Source organism: Oncorhynchus nerka, linkage group LG7 (genome assembly GCF_034236695.1).
Source record: "Oncorhynchus nerka isolate Pitt River linkage group LG7, Oner_Uvic_2.0, whole genome shotgun sequence".
Classification (NCBI taxonomy): domain Eukaryota; kingdom Metazoa; phylum Chordata; class Actinopteri; order Salmoniformes; family Salmonidae; genus Oncorhynchus; species Oncorhynchus nerka.
In genome coordinates, this window is record NC_088402.1 from 61,584,265 (window position 1) to 61,599,808 (window position 15,544).

Genomic DNA, 15,544 nt, shown 5'->3' on the forward strand with positions numbered 1-15,544 from the left:
TTATTTTTTTAAATCAGGTTTGCTGTTCACTTGCGCTATATTAGATGGAAGGGAGTCCCATGCAGTCATAGCTCTGTATAATACTTTACATTTCCTTGAATTTGTTCTGAACCTGGGGACTGTGAAAAGACCCCTGGTGGCGTGTGTGTGTGTGTGTGTGTGTGTGTGTGTGTGTGAGTGTGTGTGTGTGTGTGTGTGTGTGTTGACTAGGCAAACAGTTTGGAATTGCCAACACGATTTTCTTATGAAAACAAGAAGTGGCACAGTCAGTCTTTCCTCAACTCAACTCTTAGCCAAGAGAGTGGCATGCATAGTATTAATGTTAACTCCCTTATACTTTGCTTGAAAAAATGAAAAACAAATGCCCTACTATCTAACACCATGCTCACTAAAATAAAACATTGAATAAAAACCACCTTACTCCAGTATTGAAATCTATTTAGTCCTACCTCAGGCCAGCACTTAACACACCCTGTAACTCTTCTGACATCAAGTCACGCACAGCCATACTTAGCCAAATACTTATTTTCCACCATAATTTGCAAATAAATTCATTAAAAATCCTACAATGTGATTTTCTGGATTTTTTTTCTCATTTTGTCTGTCATAGTTGAAGTGTACCTATGATGAAAAGTACAGGCCTCTCTCATCTTTTTAAGTGGGAGAACTTGCACAATTGGTGGCTGACTAAATACTTTTTTGCCCCACTGTACCTCTCTGCAGCTGCCAACACAACCTCAATTTTCGGCGACTTAGGTTCCTTCCCTGCAGTGCAGTTGATAACCATTGCAATGTTGGTTTATCCCTCTGTACTGGCACAGATCTACCAGTCATTCTACTCCTCTCAGGATCCCTCCCCCTTGACCCATCTTCCTCTACTTTCTTCACTGTCTCAGCATACCACAACTTCTGCACTACTCTAACCCGGGTTACCTCAACCTGCCTCTCTCACACGGGACATGTCTGACCCCAGCTCCATGGGCAATGCTACAATTAACACATACCACTACTTCCCCAATGTTACACATTCCTTTTTCTCACACCCTTCTACACACTTCTCACATGTAGGAACCTCCCACCTACAAACTGCTGCCACATGCCTATAAGCTTGACACCTGTAACAACGTAATGTATTCGGCACAAAAGCTCATACAGGATAACTTATATATCCTAACATCACTTTGTCGGGCAAAGACAACATCAAAACTCAAAAGAACAGACGACTCATGTTTCACCACTCACACCACTCTGTCTGAGTCTCACCAAACGATGAGCATCACAAACACTGGAAATCTTCCCCAGTTGGTCAAAATTCACATTTACCGCTACCCCAGTATACGTCTCCTTATAATAATACTGCATTTCCCGTGACATACATCTTGTTCTTGCCTTCTCAAGGGACACCATTTTACCGGCTCTCACAATTTCCGTACAATCAGCACGTAGCGCTCAACAGTGCATCCCAATTGTAAAGTAGCTGCTTCGTCTTGATGGTCTTCTTTATCAATAGCTGCCGTGACGCTTTTCCATTTAAAACAAGCGCGCTCTTCCATCCACCATTTGAGCCAACCCCGAGCACCACAAAACACAGGGCTTTCATAGGAAATTACAGCCAATCCCCAGCTACCTGTCTGATTAGCTAACTTGCTGCAAGGGCGTCTGATCACACTAGCCCCGCAACCCACTTATCCACCGATCCATCTTGTGACATAACGTTAACATTGCCACAAAGTTCAACGTTCTTAGCAACCAAGACACCATTTTTGAAACATGTACCTGAACCTGTCCCAGGTCATGACCCTAGCTTAAGGTCAAGGGTGAGCGATGGGCCTAGTAACGCCAATTATCTGCTTATGTGAGAATAGCATTACATGCCAGTGTGCTCTTCTCTCTCTCTCACACACCCACTGTGTGTGATGTAATGGGGGGGTGAAGAGGGCTCAATTCAAATAATGAGGCTGAATATATCCCCTGGAACTTGCTCAAAAACTCTGAATTGACAAGTCTATGGTTGCGCTCACAAAATGCGTACTCAATGCTAGCCTACACTACCACCTGGTGGACATGGAATGTACCATAGATGGATTCAAAAGTGTTTTCTTTTTTTATTATGAAACCACGTTAATAATTATCCTCAATCTCTAAATGTTGGGAGTTCAGGCTTTATTTGAAAAGTTTAAGGTTACTTTATCAATAGATCATTTCATCAATTTTGACCAGAGTAGGTGGCCAATAAACAGGTTTATTCACAGCTGTCCCCCAGTATGAGACCTTAATGAAGCAATAATACTGACCAAATTGAAGTGTCTTGAATTTTGTTTGCGTGTTCAAAAAAGTATTTTCAGTCAATAATATTGAATGGCTTTTAGAAAGTGCTCCCAACTTGTGTCAGGTTGTGTCTTTAGTTGTGTTTGTGTGTTCTACAGTCTTTTAAAGAGAGGGGTGACTGGGACAGGCAATGCCACATTCATAATGAAACTATCTCTGTAAAGCTAACTTTCATCAAGGTTTTATATGGTCTATAACTGGTGTGTGTGGCCAAAGAGCTCTATTTTCAACAAATGCAAATGCCTGGGGTCTGCAAAACGGCATCTGCGCTTGGTTTGGAACAGGTCCTATAGTCAGATGACATGAAAATAGAGCTCTTTGGCCACGCACACCAGTGGTGGGTTGTAAAAAAAATTGCAATCCATGTTTTGACTTGAGACTTAAAACTCACAGATTTTTGCTAGTATGTTCAGTCTCCCCAAAACGCTTGTCCATTTCATGCAACATCCATATACACTGTAGACACCTACTCGTCAAACATCTAATTTGAAAATCATGGCCATTAATATGGAGTTGGTACAAACCATCAACCAAAGCCAAAAGTGCTTGAATTTTTGCGCCAGGAGTGGCATAAAGTCACCCAACATCAAATGTGAAAGATTGGTGGAGAGCGGGCCAAGATGCATGAAAGCTGTGATTGAAAATCAGGGTTATTCCACCAAATATTGATTTCTGAGCTCTTCCTAAGTTAAAACATTAGTATTGTGTTGTTTACAAATGAATATTAACTTATTTTCTTTGCATTATCCGAGGTCTGACAACACTGCATCTTTTTTGTTATGTTGTTATGACCAGTTGTCATTTTCTGCAAATAAATGCTCTAAATGACAATATTTTTATCTAGAATTTGGGAGAGAGAGAGAAAAAAAAAAGGAGTTTATAAAATGAAACAACATTTTCATTTTACCCAATCACATACCTATAAATAGTAAAACCAGAAAAGCTGATAATTTTGCAGTGGTCTCTTAATTTTTTTCGGAGCTGTATATATTTTTTGCTCTGAGAAAGCTGGACTGTAAGTATGTAGACATTGCCAGGTATGTTTATTTAAATTACTTTTGTCTCGTCTCTCCTGCCTTTGTACTGGAATTTTTTTGTGGGGGGTTTCAAGGTCTTTATACTGTAAATATGAATAGCATTTATCAAATGGATGTGTCAACAATGAAAGTGTACAGTTGCTTATGTTCTTCACATTTGATGTACCGGAGTTAAAAGATTTATAAATGTAATGCATATGAAATGTAAAAGTAAAAAAAGAACAACAAGCATGTTAACCAAAGTAATTTGTTTGCAATGACACTTATTTTGTATATATATAGACAGAATGATTCCATTAATACGCCTACACTCTTTCACTGAACCAAATATACAACCCCAGGGGTTCTTCTTAACTGAACCAACATTTGTTCCATAAAGAACCCCGTAAGATGCTATTTATGAATTATTGCTAATTAAAAAAAAATACAATTTTCGCTTAGAATACAATATAATAAATGTGCAAAGGTATGTGGACACCTGCTCGTTGGACATCTCATTCCAAAATCATTGGTATTAATATTGAGTTTGCGGCCCCCTTTGCTGTTATATTCGGTCGGGCACTGCTGTTGAGCAATTAGGCCTGGCTCACAATCAACGTTCCAATTCATCCCGAAGGTGTTCGATGTGGTTGAGGTCAGGGCTCAGTGTAGGCCAGTCAAGTTCTTCCACACCAATCTCGACAAACCATTTCTGTATGGGCTTTGTGCACAGGGGCACTGTCATGCTGAATCCGAAAAGGGCCTTCCCCAAACTGTTGTCACAAAGTCGGAAGCACAGAATCGTCTAGAATGCTGTAGTGTTAAGATTTCCCTTCACTGGAACTAAGGGGCCCAAACTATGAAAAACAGCCCCAGACCATTATTCCTCCTCCGCCAAACGTTACGCTTGGTATTGTGCATGGTGACAATACCAAGCTTGTGTGTGGCTGCTCGGCCATGGGAACCCATTTCATGAAGCTCCAGACAAACAGTTATTGTGCTGACATTGCTTCCAGAGGCAGTTTGGAACTCAGTAGTGGATGTTGCAACTGAGGACAGACTATTTTTACACGCTACGTGTTTCAGCACTCAGTGGTCTCCTTCTGTGAGCTTGTGTGGCCTTCCACTTTGTGGTTGAGCAGTTTTTGCTCCTATAAGTTTCAGCTCTAGCAGGGCAGATATTTGACGAACTGACTTGTTGGAAAGGTGGCATCCTATGATGGAGCCAAATTGAAAGTCACCGTGCTCTTCAGTGTGGGTAGTTTTACTGCCAATGTTTGTCTATGGAGATTGTATGGCTGTGTGCTCGATTGTATACACCTGTCAGCAACGGATGTGGCTGAAATAGCAGAATCTACTAATATGAAGGGTGTGCACCACAGGAGGCTGTTGAGGGGAAGACAGTTCATAATAATGGCCATAATGGAGGGACAGGATAGGGACTCTTTACCGAGCTCACAAACATCATGTTTAAGTTCAGAGTTCTCCTGCTTCAGGCTGCTCAGAGATCCTCTTATTCAGTTCAGAATTCTTAACTCCAATCTTCCTCTTTTCACAGACGCTCTCCAACTCCTCCTCAGTCTGTCTCAAAACGTTGTATCATCAGAGACTACATCAGTAGTAGCATAGATTCGATGGATAAACGAGGATAAAATAGCTATTATTGTTAGAACTTTAAAGGCAATAAAAAAAACATTTCAGTGTCGTAAAAATAATCATGCGACTGAACCAATTCCGACACTTCCGGTTTCTGTCAACATCATTTACGCTAATTTCAGTAAATCCAAAAGTGTCAACGATAGATTGGTGAGTTGCTTGAACAAAGTAATCCACTTCAACAAGGAATGAAATCTCACAACTGCTAGACACAAGCAACAAATGAGCAACAATTGCACTCAATGGACGTATTGCCACGATGTGAGAAACAAATGCAAAGTGTCGCCTAATTTGCATCACAAGAATGCTAGTTTGCAACCACCATAGCTAGCTAACGTTAAATAGTAACAGGTTGTTACAGTCAGTAGCTTGTTATTGTAAGCGTTGTTAGATTTGACAGTAAGCAATGTTTGACATGGCATGTATGTTGCTCTTGGTTGGATAGCAACATAGCTAGTCATACAATATTTGAGTACCAGTTTACTAGTTAGCTAACTAGCTAGTAAAGAGCTAGCTACCAGTTTAGCTAATTTCACCAGTGCGTTGCTAGCGAAATGTTAGCTAGCTAGTTGTCAACAGGAAATACAACACTTCACACATTTAGCGAAATACTTTAAGTGGTAATCTAGCTATTCTGTTAACGTTGGTTTTGGTCAGATTAGAATGGAGAACCAACTTTGACCGTCCATTTTGTTTGTTGTCATTATCTAACGTAAGCTAGTTAGCTCATTAACACGAGTAACTCAAGTTTGCAAAAGTGACTCTTAAGCCTAAATTCAAAATGTGGCTCCAGCAAAGACTAAAGGGCCTACCAGGTGTGCTGTCAAGCAGCTGGGCTAGAAGAATGCTCATTGGACTGCTGGTTTTCCTCATCTTCTACTGGTACCTTAGCTCAGAGGGTGCTTTGAGGTTGTTTAGTGGCTCAGGCCAATCAGGGGGGCCTGCTGGACAATGCCTCCAGACTGAGATCCACAGGTGGAAGTCACTGGTGGACCGGGGGAGGGAATCTACAGCACTCCCCAGGAGAAAGCGGTCACACCTTTTGTCACAGGTAACGGCCATTTCCTGGTGGACATTGACTCCAACAGACTGTGGGTGGCCTCGTCCTCCCAGCCCGGCTCGGCCCCTGTCCACCAGACTGAGTATTCGCCCATAGTGGGTGTCCACCTCCCTGGGAAGCGGGCCGAGGCGAGTGCAACCATGCTCTGGTTCCGCAAAGGGGCTGTCCTGTCCGTCCACTGTGTCCTCCCGGGGGACAGCTCCGGGTCAGCCCGTGACTGCCTCACCGTCCGAGAGGAGTTCATTGCCCACCGCAGCCGGCCCAACGTCTACCTCCAGAGGATCCATGTCAACAACCCCTCGGAGCGGGCCGCCACCCTGGAGGTTTCCACTGAACCGTCCTTGTTCGGGAGCAAGTTCTCAGCCAGCGTGGAGAAGGTGGAGGACAAAGACGTGGTGCTGTCGTCGGGCCGCGTAGTTCTGCCGGAGAAGAACCAGATATTGCTGGTGGTGGTGGCCACCAAGAAGCTGGGCAGCCGCATCCAGGTGGCGGCCAAGTCGGAGTACGCAGAAAGTGTGCTGTCGGTGGTGTGGACATCGGAGCCCATTGAGTCGACCAAGTTGCAGGAGACCTTCACTAGGCTTAGAGAGGGGGCCAAGAAAGAGCTGGGCGAGCTGCTGAGGGCTAACATAGAAGATCTGGTCCAGGACCACCAACAGGCCTGGATGGACCTCTTCATCTCTGGTAAGTAAAAGTCATTGTTGAGATGCCATGTATTTTCTCTTTACAGTGCAAATACTGTGGTATTTAGTATGTGAGTTCTCGTAGACTGTACAGGACAAAACAATTCATGGATGGGTAGTACCTTTTGATTTCAATCACTTTTTGACTGCACACCTTTTGATTTGAATACAAATTTTGTTAAGCGGGCTTTTATATAAAAATTGACTTTTTAATTCTTTAACGTCTATCAAAAAATGCGTTAACGTAATTTTCAAGTATGTTGTTTTGTAGACCCTATTTACATCATCTAAGGTGTTTGTTGTGCCCACCATCGGTTGAGACTAAGCTTACCCGGCTGCGTCTCGTAATATACAGCAGCGTCTTGTAATATACAGCAGCGTCGTACAGTGAAATATCAGAAGCCATTCACTTTCATTGGAAGGAAAGCGAGAGAAGCGGACTGGGCGGGGGGAACCGTTGAGAAATGTGAGCATGGGCGAGGGAGCTGAGTAGGGTGGGACTAAAGTTGGCAATAGACAAACTTTATGCAAATTCTCCACGATATTGTGGCGCAAGTGACCAGTCGAAGCTCACCATGGCTTCCAGACCCTACTGGATTGGCTGACAATGGCTGTTGATACCTAGCACTACCAAGCTTGTTTGCTAGCACCCACATGAGGGTGAAGCTAACGTGGCTAAGCGAGTATCGCTTGTATAGTTCAAACTAGGGTTGCAAAGGGTCTGAAACTTTCTGGTAAATTTCCAGCATCCCGGAGTTACCTCTTCACTGTTGACGTTGAAACTGGTGTTTTGCAGGTACTATTTAAGCAGCCAGTTGAAGACTTGTGAGGTGTCTGTTTCTCAAACTAGACAATCTAATGTACTTGTCCTCTTGCTCAGTTGTGCACTGGGGCCTCCCACTTTTTCTGGTTAAAGCCAGTTTGCGTTGTTCTGTGAAGGGAGTAGTACATCGCGTTGTACGAGATCTTCAGTTTCTTGGCAATTGCTCACATGGAATAGCCTTCATTTCTCAGAACAAGAATAGACTGACGAATTTCAGAAAATAAGTTTTGTTTCTGGCCATTTTGAGCCTGTAATCAATCGAACCCACAAATGCTGATGCTCCAGATACTCAACTAGTCTAACAAATGCCAGTTTTAATGCCAGGGTTTTCTAATGCTCAATTAGCCTTTTAAAATGATCAACTTCGATTAGCTAGCACAACGTGCCATTGGAACACAGGAGTGATGGTTGCTGATAATGGGCCTCTGTACGCCTATATTTCATAAAAAATCTGCCGTTTCCAGCTACAATAGTGATTTACAACATTTTTATTTATTTAACCTATTTAACTAGGCAAGTTTGTTAATAACAAATCCTTATTTACAATGATGGCTTACCGGGGAACAGTTGCCTTGTTCAAGGGCAGAATGACAGATTTTTACCTTGACAGCTCGGGGATTCGATCCAGCAACCTTTCGGTTACTGGCCCAACACTCTAACCACTAGGCTACCTGTTAAACTGTATTTCTGATCAATTTGATGTTATTTTAATGGACAAAAAAACAAGGCCATTTCAAAGTGACCCCAAACTTTTGAATGACAGTGTACATTTAAAAAAGTGTTTTTAGATCATTTACATTAATGTTATTTAAACTTATTATTTAACTTTTTTTCCAAGAAATTATCAAATACTTTGGCAACCCTGTTTTGGAAGCTTGTAAATTATATGAAACTCAACCTTTTATATTTACCAGTAATGAAGACATGGATGCTTTATGGTAGGGTGGGGTATGCAAAATGGGTCGACTTTGAGCACCTCTATCCTAAATGTTGTGGCATTCAGGTCCAAACAATTACTCTGACCACTTCTAACATGGGAAACTATTTTTTTTTGTTCAAATCAAAAGGGGTGCGGTCAAAAAGAGATTGAAATCAAATGTAACGACCCAGATGATATTAACACAACCCAGTATTTACAAAAATACAAGCATTCTATCTGATCATGATGAATGACTAACTAATGAATTATGTAGTTCTAGATCAAATGACTATGTAGCCATTTTCTGTTTCCAAATCTACTGTGTGTGTCTCCTGCAGGGGTGGAGATGCGTAAGATTACTGACGCGCATACGCCGTCCAGCGCCACGGTCAACACCACACTCTACTACGTCCTCTCGGCCTCGCCGGCACCCCTGCTAGACCGCCGCCTGGGCCCTGAAGAACGCGCCCGTCTGGAATCCAGCCTCAACTACGCCGACCACTGCTTTAGTGGGCATGCCACCATGCATGCTGATAACCTGTGGCCGGAGCGGGTCAGCAGTGTGGCCCAAGTCCTGCAGCTGGTCACCCTGTGGACCCTCACCCTGCAGAAGAGGGGTTGCAAGGTGCTTGTGGCGGCAGGTGCCCATGGCGTCATGCAGGGTGCCGTACTCAGCTTCGGAGGCCTCTCCTTCAACGAAAACCACCTGCAGTTCCAGGCGGACCCGGACGTGCTGCACAACAGCTATGCGCTGCGAGGCATCCACTACAACCAGGACCTGATCAACCTGGCTGTGCTTCTGGACGCCGAGGGCAAGCCCTTCCTGCACGTGTCGGTCAAACCCTTCCTGCATGTGTCGGTCAAGCCCCAGGAGAAACCCGTAGCGCTGTACGCCTGCGAGGCGGGCTGCCTCAACGAGCCGGTGGAGCTGACGTCGTCAATGGTAGAGTCCAAGGGCCACGTGTTCCCGGTGATGGTGACGCAGCCCATCACACCACTGCTCTACATATCCACGGACCTGCGCCACCTGCAGGACCTGCGGCACACACTGCACCTCAAAGCCATCCTGGCACACGAGGAGCACATGGCCAAGCAGGACCCGGGCCTGCCCTTCCTCTTTTGGTTCGGCGTGGCTTCTCTCATCACCCTCTTCCACCTCTTCCTCTTCAAACTCATCTACAATGAGTACTGCGGCCCCAGCGCCAAGCCCCTCTTCAGGAGCAAGGTATAATAACACAAACACAACAAACTGCTTTGAACTGATGAACAAAAACTGTCCAAATTGTGCTCTTCTCGCTTAGTTTTTTGTGTGTGGTGGAGAATTCCCTTTCACTTTCATTCCTCTTCGGGTGTCTTTCTGTCTCAGCAGGGACATAGTTTGGATGTGTGCTTGGGATGTTTTTTGGAGTGGATTTGCATAATTTCTGTGCTCAGCCTCGCCCTTTTTTTCTGCTGTCTTCCGTACAAACAATAATTTATTTGGTGATTTCTCATTTTGTGTGAAATGAATCAGTTTGTGGTGACATTTGACGACAAATGCTCTAATCGGAAAGTAAGGCACAATTTATTTTGCAATACATAGCCTATTAGGAATACATTCTAACATTCAAATTTTATTTGAAAACTTCTGTCATTGAACGCACCAGTGTTAGTCCTCATTTAAAGTGGTGGACCATCCCAGTTCTGTTTCTCAACATTTCACTACATGCAGTAATGCAAGTTGTTTTAATCCATCGATTTCCAAACCCTTACATATATTTCCAAATGTAGCCTATAGCATTTCCCGTCTGTGTGAAAGCAAACAAATATTTTTTTCCCCCAAGCCTCTAGTGTAGCTAATGTATGTTGTTTAAGATGAGTTCACCCTCTTTTTAATCCCTATACTGGTGCCTTGAAGTCTCTTCTTAATCAACAATGGTGTAAATGTGGGTTTCCAATCTTTTCAGTTCTGTTCGCTTCTATTGTAGCCTAGTTACTACCACCTCAATTTGATACACGGCATACTAATTTTGAGAGGTTTAAAGTACATTAAACAAAAATATGAACATGTTTCATGAGCTAAAATTAAAGGTCCCAGAAATGTTCGATACTCACAAAAAGCTAATTTCTCTGTGTTGTGCACAAATTTGTTTACGACCCTGTTAGTGAGCATTTATTCTTTGCCAAGATAATCTATCCACCTGACAGGTGTGGCATATCAAGAAGCTGATTAAACAGCATGATCGTTACATAGGTGCACCTTGTGCTGGGGACAATAAAATGTGCAGTTTTGTCACAACACAATGCCACAGACCTCGAGTTTTGAGGGAGCATGCAACTGGCATGCGGACTGCAGGAATGTCCAACAGAGCTGTTGCCAGAGAATTTAATGTTAATTTCTCTACCATAAGCCGCCTCCAATGTCGTTTTAGAGAATTTGTCAGTACGTCCAACCGGTCTCACACTGCAGACCACGTGTAACCACGCCAGCCCAAGACCTCCACGTCCGGTTTCTTCACCTGTGGGATCGTCTGAGTGGGTGCTGCGTAGTATTTCTGCATGTAATAAAGCCCTTTTGTAGGGAAAAACTCATTCTGATTGGCTAGACCTGGCTCCCCAGTGGGTGGGCCCTATGCTCTCCCAGGCCCACCCATGGCTGTGCACTTGCCCAGTCATGTGAAATCCAAAGATTAGGGCCTAATTAATTTATTTCCTTATATGAGCTGTAATTCAGGAAAATCTTTCAAATTGTTGCATTTTGCATTTATATTTTTGTTCAGTATAAGGCTAGGCTATGGAACTGTCTGTGCTATGTCTCAAAATTAGAAAGAGAGACACCAAAACTGGAACACAAACGGCTCCAACGTGGTGGTACGAACTAGTCCGGGAATCATCCGAAAGCTTCTTGATGCCTGTCTCCAATCATGTACAAATACCCATCTATCTACAGCATTGGTTGCAAAATTAGATGTCTCTGTTTTATAATAATGGGCATTACAAAGGAGGAACATTTCTACTGTAAGTGGTTGCCTTTGATTAGTTTTGACTGAGTGCTGCCAGTAAATCCCTTTCACCATGTTACATTGTTTTGATTGGGCTGTTTTTTTGGATGGTGGTTTCTATTGATTCACTCTGACTAAATTAAGAAATGAAATTTACAGAAGGACTTGGTTCTCGCTGATATTCAGAGAACTTGCTGTTTCTCATACGTATGTGGGGATAGGTATTTGGCCTATCCCCAACCGATTCCTAGCCGCTAGCTCCTATGCTCTTGTGGTCTTGACGACGGCCAATGCAATGTTGCAGTAGCTTAACATTGTTTTCTAATGTGCCAGGTGGAATTGCTGCCATATTTCTTACACATTTCCAATCCTCTCAGATCTCCACATTTGCTCAGGGGGTAGAAGCCCTGGTTTAAATTAGCTCTATTGTCGATTTGGGATTGGGGCGTCAGCCAGTAGGAGCTTGCTTCAGTAAACAGCCTTGCATTTCCTGTTTCCTCTTCCTGTTTGTAACCCTCCCCTTTAACCTCACCAGGTGACGAAGCCAAGTGAGGAAATGGAAGCTTAGGAAGCAGCCATGACATCACAGGTGCAGAGTAGCAGCCAGCGATGGCAGCATGAGACAAATTACATTTCCATAAAGTGTGTTACTGTTCATGTCATTGTTTGTCAATGATTTGTATTGAGATGGTCAACAATGTTTATTTGACTTTTGACATGTTGGAGCTGAATTCAGAGAATGAAGCTCACCTCACCTGATGACCTCTTTCATTGGCAAGGCTAACGAAAGTCTGTCACTGTTTACAATGCTTCCATTTATTTTGGCTGGATGACCCCCTCGGTTTGAACGAAGAATAGGGATTCTATTTATATGGTTCTAGACATAGCTCTGTTTTGTTTCTACCATATGGAATTCTGAAAAATGTCAGTTATCCCTTCACCTTTTTTCAAGATGGTGGAAACCTAACCCAAGCTACACACATATATATTTTACCCTGCGATCATAACCAAGTGGGAAGGTGGTATTTACCGCATAGGACTGGGGAAAATCCACTTGAATGCCCCTCCAACTGGTAATTACTAGAGGAAAACTTGTTTATCATCCCTGAGCTCCTACTTCTCCCACATGCTGACCTCTGACGTCACCTACTAAGGAAATGACCTTGATAACAACATTTTCAGCAATTTAATCCAACAAAACATTATTTATAAAAAGCTATCTATTAATATTGTTTTTGAACACCGTAATTTGATCAACTAAAAGTACAGCTATTAACGCTGTGGTTGACTCAGCTTGTTGGCCATTAGCCAATCTGCGTTTGTCAACGAGTTCAATGCAGGTGAACACATCCAACTGGTATTTACGACTTCACAAGTGGTTATTATTGCAGCTTTACAAAATCATCTCCATTTAAAAATGGATTGAGATGTAAACATTGACATTTAAATGAGCCATGGTTCTTTTAGTTGGTTTACTTAAATGGGTTTTGTAGCCTGTATGTTTCCAGTTTCCACTGTCACTTCACACTGTTCACTCTGACACATTAAAACTGAAATAGAATTACATTTGGACATGTAGTAGATTTGTCTACTCTTAACATTTAAATGTGTGGTTGCAGCACATTATGTTAATTGATCCACCATGATTTAGTGAAATAATGCACATTAACTTAATGTTGTTTAAATACTCAATACCACAATTACTAGATAAGCTGAGTTTCTACAACTCTGATTTATTGTGAAGTGTGACTTAATTGTTTTCTTCAGTTTTTGTGTTGGTTTTTTTTGCATTTATTGTTCATCTTTGTTTATATAGCATTTTTAAGGGCTTTTTTCGCATCAGTTATTTTGTTTAACTAACTACTGAGTGTGCCTTAACAAGTTTAATTTATTCTGATTACACCTAGAATTTGGTTGGATTGTATTTGAATATTGTATGATAATGTGATTTGGGGGAAAATATGTTGTAAGTTGATTTCAATTTGGATAAAGAATAAATGTATACAAAGAATTTGATTTAAGATGTAAATATGTTAAACCATTTCTGACAGTATACATTAACTTGTTTGTGAATTGAAAGTGAAATCTGTATTTCTAATCAAAGTTATTAGGCTCTATGCACGTGTGATGGGGTTTTAATTATGGTTTTAATGAAATTGGTTTAATTACCAAAGGATGGTAAATAGCTCTTAAACTACATGTTGTTTTCCACAGAATTGAATGTCCTTTGCGTTCTCTCACCCCACCAAAAATAAAATGATATCAAAGATGGTCAAAACCCACAAGGCTTAATTAGTAATGCAACATGGGGTTTAAATGCATGACAATAAGTATTTCTCTGATTTTCCTTTTATTATGGAGCCGACACTGAATTAGGCAAATCAATAACTGCATTCTAGTTATAATTTCCCTTGGTCCCTTGTTCCATTATTCGGCATACTGTAATTTCCCCTTATTTCCCTTTTTATTTAAGTATTCAAGAATAGATAAGCAAATATTCAAGGGTGGATGCAGCTGTCATTGAGACCCATATACAGAAAAAGCAATTACACACTATTCATTGAAGATGCAATATGCAGAAATCGCTTCTCCATTTCCTGGTTGATGAAATTCTACTGGTTTTCCTCATTTCAGTTTGTGTGACAAAACAATCAAGTATAGTGTAGAGAATCATTGTACCATTTACACCGCTATTTTCCATAACCCAAAAAGTTTTTTGAAATGTTTGAAGCTGGAGTAAAAAACCGAAAGTTAGAAGATGCAAAAACTAAACTTACACACAGGAAGGATAGAAATATTGCACATAGAACATGTCTACTTCTTACAGTTGCTTTCATTGCGAATGACAGATGTATAACTCACATTTCTATGTGAATTTGGTTGGGTTTCCCAAAAAGTTACATATTGCAGATTTACTTCCCCACTTCATGGAAACACAAATGTTCAACTAATTTATGAGATTTTCCGATAAAGGAAAACACAAATCATTAAATAAGCAAGAAACTCAATAGGAGTCCATAGATTTGCGTGCAGGTAAGATTATGCCCAGCAGTAGCCAACTTGTTACCTCAAAATGTATGTTGGAACGAAATATATTGAGTGTAATAACACAGGATATTTTAACTATCTTAATTTGATGGGAAATTGTTGATTAGCCCGTTTTGTAGAATGTCGTCAAAAATGTCAATATGAACATGTATTTCAACGAGAAGCAAGATAAATTGAGTTAGAATTGAATGTATTACTTTTTTTCTGTTGAAAAGCCTTGGGTGAAATGAGGTGAGAGACTTTATTGGCATGTATTCCTCCCTTTGCAGAAATTAAACCACACAATTATCCAACACACGTCACTAGTTGCATCCTATTTATAAGCCTTTGATATCAGGAACAAGCAATATTGCGGGGCTAAATGAGACATGTTTGTAATAATTAACATAATGTCTGCCTTCTATTCTCTTTAAATTGCATCATAAAAATATAGGACTACATAACTTTGATATCCGCATTTTACTTTCGGGACGACGAGTCCAAGTCATCTTTGGAGTAACGTTATATGAAAAAGGAATGCCTCGCATCCCTGACTCTGTCCTCGGCTTCTCTGAAAATAATATTTACCAAAATTCAGAACAGCAGACATAAAAGGAGAGTCGCACCAACGACGCAAGAGGAAGCCGACAGCGAATGCGAAAATTTGCAGGCAATTGTGAGTATTGTTTTGTTAAATGTTAATAGCCTACAAACCTACAAAACCTTGGTTTACTTGTAAGCCTAGCTAAAAGGCTTATTTTTTTTGTAAAAACCATGATAAATATCAACATTATATCCAATAAACAAATGCATTTCGTTTAACTTTTTTCCCACACTAAGCAGAACAATAAAACAAACGTATACCAATGTATTCACACAGCGTTTATCCCCGAAAACAACATAAGCCTATCTAGTTCACTTCCCTGGTTAGTCAGCCATGTTTGGTGTTGTCCATGGCGAGCCTGTCCTCATGTTAAGGGTACTTTTATATACTTGCTTATTTTCATGTGGTTTTCTTGTGTTTGTAAAGTGACTTTGGGTGTTATGAAAA

At 41.4% G+C, this 15,544-nt stretch overlaps 1 protein-coding gene across 1 annotated transcript; it reads left to right on the plus strand.

Moving 5' to 3' along the window:
• The first annotated feature begins 5,064 nt into the window (after nt 1–5,064).
• On the plus strand, nt 5,065–13,477 carry LOC115132119 (uncharacterized protein KIAA2013 homolog). The gene is given in 4 exon segments (XM_029664380.2): nt 5,065–5,992; nt 5,995–6,744; nt 8,824–9,710; nt 12,002–13,477. Coding segments are annotated over 4 exon segments (1,881 nt in total). The 5' UTR covers nt 5,065–5,781; the 3' UTR covers nt 12,035–13,477.
• Nucleotides 13,478–15,544: the final 2,067 nt, after the last annotated feature.